The following is a 5,655-nucleotide window of genomic DNA, read 5'->3' on the forward strand; positions in this document are numbered from 1 at the left end:
AATTCCTCTCTTGGATTGTGAATTGTCCGAACATAAGGCGCAGATTGCCAGCTGCCAGTCCAAGTCAGCCAAACGAAAAAGCTTAGGTGTGCTTTCAACTGAAGTCCTAAGAAAAGAAAGAGAAGCAAAACCTTCTCACCGAGGCTTCCAAGATGATTTTTTTTTCCTTAAGATGAAAAGTGCACATAAATACCTAAGAATAATAGAAATCCCAGATTTAAGCTTACCAATATAACTGAAATAGTCTCTAACGAACGTCAAATGAAGACAAGAACGACAAAAGCTCAGAAATACAGAGAGGCCTCTCTTGCAGTTCAGTTGAGCGAACGGCACGGCTCGAAGGTCCATTTGGTCGCGCCGCCAAATATTTCGATGTTGCTCTCCGTCCAGGAGAACACGTTGCCGGCCGGTGCTTTGCTGTTGCAGGTCGCCAAGTTGTAGATCTCGGCGATGGAAAGTTTCCTATTCCAGATATTTAGGTTTGCTAGCTCACCAACATAAGCTTGCGTCGCATCAAAGCCTCCGCCCAACGTGTCCTGTGGAGCAACGCAGACAAGTGTTAGTCATCAAAGATACAGTTCAAGTGTTATCTGGTCGGAGAACTGGAGAAAAACTTTTGATCCAGAAAAACCCCCCGATATTGATGCGCATTTGAGCACATATGAAAGATTTACCAATCAGGGGATCATTTGTTCTATTTCCAGACCCTACAGTCATGTCCTTGGGTATACATAAATACATAAAGAGCCCTATTATGCTAATTTTCAGGTTCATATTTGTATTTTATGCCTTTACCATGTTTCCATGCTTTAATGTTCAAAAAGCTCTTTACTTTTCTCATACTGCCTGTACTGCAGCACCTCTTTGGCAATTGTGTGTGGGAGAGAAACTCCCTCTGGAGTGAACACAGGGATTGTCACCTTTGTAGACCATTAACATGCACACAATCCGATGTAACACACTACAGGAAAGGGGGAAACCCAAAGCAGGGCCCCTTTTACCCCAAATTGCTCATGTAGGAATGTCTACAGTATAGAGGTGTATGTACGTGGATTTGGATAAAACCACATGAGAGGATTGAGGATTTATCTAAGCAGTGTCATTGGCCAAATGCTCTCTTTATATTGGATATTTCTTCCACAGTGCAACAAGCTAATTTCCTGTGTCAAATCTAAAAATGTTTACTCGTCAAACTGCAGGCCAAAATCATGATTTATTTTTGCCAATCCAGGGATGATAAATTACAAACTAATTTTATTGGAAAGCCTTAATTTGCCACCTCTTCAATTTCCAACCAATCTAATTTCCTTCATGAATATTCCTAAATGAAATAGATAACTGTGCAGAATCACTGATTTGGAAATTAATTCTCACCTGCTCTTGTCCCAGGACCAGCACCCCCTCTGGTTTGATGGGGTGGTACGGTGCCAGGTTTTCTCCACTTCCCCGCATCACCCCGTCCTGGAAGGCTTCCCACATCCCGTCCCGGGTGGTCCACGTGATGCACAGGTGATGCCATTTCCCGTCGTTGATGAGGAACGGCAGCTTTGCAACCTGCAGCAGAGACACAAAATCATATATTTGTCTCTCGTGAACAATTGTCTCTTTCACACTTTAGTTGCAGAGTCACACTCCGCCTGAAAAACCTGTCGCTTCCACACCTTCTCCTCTTCCTGCTGAATCACTTCCCATTTGAAAAAATTTCCCCGCTGTTCCTCACCTACATGAACACCTATTTTTAACCCATTTCCATTTCTGGAACAGGAGAAGCTGTCATCGAAGCACAAAGTATTATAACTTGTTCCTATTGTTGCACTGTCCATGTCCATTAATATATACCTACATTTATATATTTAAACATTTGACTTGTCCTTTTCATGTTAGGAATCATTTGGTCTTAGGTCATTGCCAAGTCACATCAGCCAGATTGTGAAGGACGTCCTTCTTAATCTTTGGGTATTGCTTCTGCTTTTGGAGTGCAGACATTTTGTGACTACTGGCAGATATGTCGTAAGGATGAGTTAAATATGCATGGCAGGGACGATTTCAGAAATGACTGTGTTCTGTTTTGTAGTGACATTGTTTGCCCCTTAGCCTTTAAAATAAACATCCAGTGTTGTAGGACATTAGTTCCAGTGTTCCAGCATCTTCATTTTTATATCCAGTCTCCAAAAACGATCTCCATCTCAAACATGATACAAGTAAATGCAAAAAGCCCGACAACGACATCCTGCAGAAATGTATAAAATAATGTTGTTCTCTTACGATCACTTTTCCCATACCTTGTCATTGATGAGGATCTCCATGGGGTTGTTCCCCCACTCAATCAGCACCAGCTCGTTGGTCTGGCCCGGCACTGCGTAGGAGAAGGGCGTCCCCACCCCGGGGGAGGCGTTGGACTTGATCCACAGACACACGCTGAAGGAATACATCTCAGGGAGGCTCCTCTTGGCTTTGGCGTACATGTAGTTGGTTCTCAGGGGGAAGGTGAGCTGAAACTTATCTGTGGGCCTGGTTTCTTTACCTGTGGATGAGATGACAGGAATGTATTATAGATTAGGGCTGCAACTATATCATTTCCATATTTGATTATTCTGTTCAGCAATAGTTCAAATCAGCTCCACTGTGACCAACCTTATGTTATTTCTATAGGGAGACTGGGGACGGTTGTAACACTTTTTACTTTTCTCTCAGTTACTCAGAGACTATTTGGTCCAAACCATTCACATTTGTATATATTAAATTAATTAGCCAAATCATTTAAAAATGATTACATATGACTGATGAATGATTTGTTTACAATATATACTGAAAAGAAAAAAGTTAGATTCTTTTCTTGATTTATCGATAAATTGTTTGCCAGAAAATGGTATTTACTGGTATTTAGGAGCAAAGAAAAGCATTACATATTCATATTTAAGTAGAAAATGACTCAAAACAATTAGTCCATTATTTAAATTGGAAATGACTTTGAACCACACACGATATTATTGCAGCCCTACCAGAGAGGGCAGACCTTTGTTAATGAGAACATATTTTAACGTATGTAAAACCATGGTTAAGATTATAGCATGTATATGATTAAAGTAATGTCAGTTGAGGAAAGATTCGAAAGACCTTATAACCCTAAAATGTTTTTGTTTTTCCTACAAAATCGTAAAAATACCTATACTCCGGATTAAATATGATACACCCTTCTGACTATGATTTTCTGTCGTATGCCTCTATCTCCCCTGTCTCTCGCCCATTTGCTATCAGTGTTGAGACGCTGTACCAGTCGCGATATAATGACCGTCCAAAACGCGCCAGTGAGAGGCGCGCCCTGCTGCAAACTTTCCAGCCGGCTCTGACCTCTGTACAGCGGGGAGCTGGGTGTTCAGGTTTAGGGCTTTGGGAAACAGAAACTCAGCGAAGCATGAGCTCTAACAGGTCCTGAGATATGCAAAGCATTGCAGCTCTCCTCTCCTCCTTCACACTGTGCGCAGCGAGATGCGGCACAGTGAACGCGTCGACATGACTGGTGCTGTAATACTGATTTCTCACACGTCCTTGCTGTTTTAAAACCATGAAATGACACCTGATCTTGTTTAGAACTCCTCAATGTTTGGAAAGCTTTGTACGCGCGCAATACATCCGTTCGCCCTGAGAATCCAAACGCACCTTTCTCCAGGTCTGTGATGCGGTGGTGCAGAGTGGTAAGCGTGGACTCCACTCTGTTCCGCTGGTCGGTCTCGTTCCTGACGGTCGGTTTGGTCTCCTCTATCGTGTTGACCCGGGACAGAACCTGCTTCTCCATATCGTCTATCTTGTTCTGGAGCAGGTCTTTGAGGCTGTTCGCCTGCGCGGTGTTGTTCCCTCGGCTGTACTGCTGCATCGGACACAGGGAGACACACTGGGTTAAAGGGGGCACGGGGAATACTTTAGTTAAACTCCATCAGAGATGGTCCTTTTTACTCTTTGTGAAGCTAGTCTGATTATGTTTGTATGTGCGCCAAATTACTCAAAAATGCGACTTAACTTTACATAATGCTTCTCACTGACTGTCATTTAAACACTAAAATACATGTGGCTCCAAGCAAACAATATTGCAGCAGTGAATTAGAGGCTCAACCCTATTTTCCTATTAATTACCAGGAGGGTCATCTAATTCCCTTTTCGCTCCCCTCCTCACCTCTAGATTCTCCAATCTCTGTTTGAGCGTCTGTAAAGTCTGCCCCAGCTGGGCCAGGGTGTCCGTAGTGCCCCGGGATACATCCCCCATCGTGTTCTTCACCCCGGGCCGCCTCCCGCCGGGTCCCGCCGCCGGGAGGCTCTGGCTCTCGCAGCGGCTCAATTTGGACGTTAGTTCCCTGATTGTCTCCTTCTGGTTCATGATGGTCTCCTTCTGCTGCAGCACGGTCTCCCGCAGCTGCATGACCGTGGTCTTCAGGTCGTCCGCCGGTCCGCTGTTCTGCATCGTCGCCGCGCACAAGTCCATATCCTTGGGCACCGAGGTGCAAATAAACTGCGTCTGTCCGAAGTCTTGCGCCGAGCTCTGCACAACAACCAGGCAAGAAAGTAGAAAAAGTTTCCACGAGAATCCGTTCATGGTTCCAGTCATGTTGCAGAGAGTGTGTGAGAGAGTTCAGCACCACGGAACTGTCCACTGGAGCTGTGAGCTCTGCCGGCTGTGTGCACTTTATATAGCGGACATAAGGCAGCGTAGACACCGCAGCAGGGAGGGAGAGGCAAGGCTGCTCTGCCCACAGTCCAGCACCTTATTTAAGGTCGTCCGCAGTGTTTGCGCAGCAGCCACTTTACAGTAGCAGGAGAATACGCTGTGGCTGTGTAGTGAAGGCAAATAAACCTGATGTAGACAGATATGACGTCATTATGTCCTTCACCTTGCTCTTTCATTGATGGGACAGGCGTTTAAAGTTGTCTCAATTAATCATCTTTAAATGTTTTAAGTAATAATCAGAGAGATGTCAGTTAAATACATACACTATAAAATATTACCATGATTTCACAATATTTAGCTGTAATATTTTACAATAAATTACTGTTTTACCACTTTACAGTATTTACCTGTAATGTTCACAATATAATACTGTAATTTAGAATTTCACAGTGAAGTCAATACAGGCACAGTTAATTACTGTGAATGTACAGGATAAATGATTACATTCACAACATGTTACTGTATTATTTCATAGTAAAATACTGTATTCAGACCATCCTCTTTGATAACACAACAAATTAAGTGATTTTCTTGCTTTTATCGCTCTTGCTTTAAATACTAATTTCTTTCTTTGGTGCAGGTTTTACTTAAATTGAAAGGGGCACCGCTGCCTGCCTTAAAATAAACGATGCAACATATAAATATGTAAAATTTAAATTGTTGTCTTGGCTTAGTGTTTTCAGGTGCTTCCTGTGCATTAATCCTGAGACGGGCTCGAAAGCCAAAAAGAGGCATGGCAATTTAAACCCCCATGTCAGCACATTCTTCAGAAAAATTGTTGACTTCGAGTGGATGTTTGTGTAGATATGTGTTAAGTGCTCCCCTCCTTGTTTTCTTTTCTGTCTCCCTGGCTCCGCCTCTGCCCAGGTGTTCCAAATTCCACTCAGCCGTGTGTATATAAAGAGAAGCTAGAGGAGAAGGATGTCTCGCCTATG

At 43.3% G+C, this 5,655-nt stretch overlaps 1 protein-coding gene across 2 annotated transcripts; it reads right to left on the bottom strand.

Annotated features, from left to right (window-relative positions):
- Positions 1 to 6: 6 nt before the first annotated feature.
- LOC104957334 (neuronal pentraxin-1-like) lies at positions 7 to 4,665 on the bottom strand. 2 transcript variants are annotated; one of them, XR_799659.1, is made up of 6 exons: positions 4,172 to 4,665; positions 3,661 to 3,868; positions 2,283 to 2,524; positions 1,375 to 1,554; positions 228 to 536; positions 7 to 106 (listed from the first exon to the last, which is right to left on the bottom strand). XR_799659.1 is itself a non-coding variant. In XM_010784954.1 (5 exons), exons 1-5 carry the CDS (start codon positions 4,598 to 4,600, stop codon positions 315 to 317), a joined length of 1,281 nt encoding a protein of 426 aa, XP_010783256.1. In that variant the 5' UTR covers positions 4,601 to 4,665; the 3' UTR covers positions 7 to 314. The 2 variants fall into 2 exon arrangements, 1 of the variants encoding a protein (XP_010783256.1); XM_010784954.1 differs by having other exon boundaries at positions 7 to 536.
- Between the last annotated feature and the right edge of the window lie 990 nt (positions 4,666 to 5,655).

This window comes from Notothenia coriiceps, unplaced genomic scaffold, assembly GCF_000735185.1.
Source record: "Notothenia coriiceps isolate Sejong01 unplaced genomic scaffold, NC01 NC01_scaffold00026785, whole genome shotgun sequence".
In the NCBI taxonomy this organism is placed as follows: Eukaryota; Metazoa; Chordata; class Actinopteri; order Perciformes; family Nototheniidae; genus Notothenia; species Notothenia coriiceps.

Coding starts and splice junctions, on each gene's coding strand:
- LOC104957334 (XM_010784954.1), bottom strand. CDS start 4,600: ATGACTGGAACCATGAACGGATTCTCGTGGAAACTTTTTCTACTTTCT. Junction 3,869..4,171: donor AGAGATTGGAGAATCTAGAG/GTGAGGAGGGGA, acceptor TGTCCGATGCAG/CAGTACAGCCGAGGGAACAA. Junction 2,525..3,660: donor CATCACAGACCTGGAGAAAG/GTGCGTTTGGAT, acceptor TCTCATCCACAG/GTAAAGAAACCAGGCCCACA.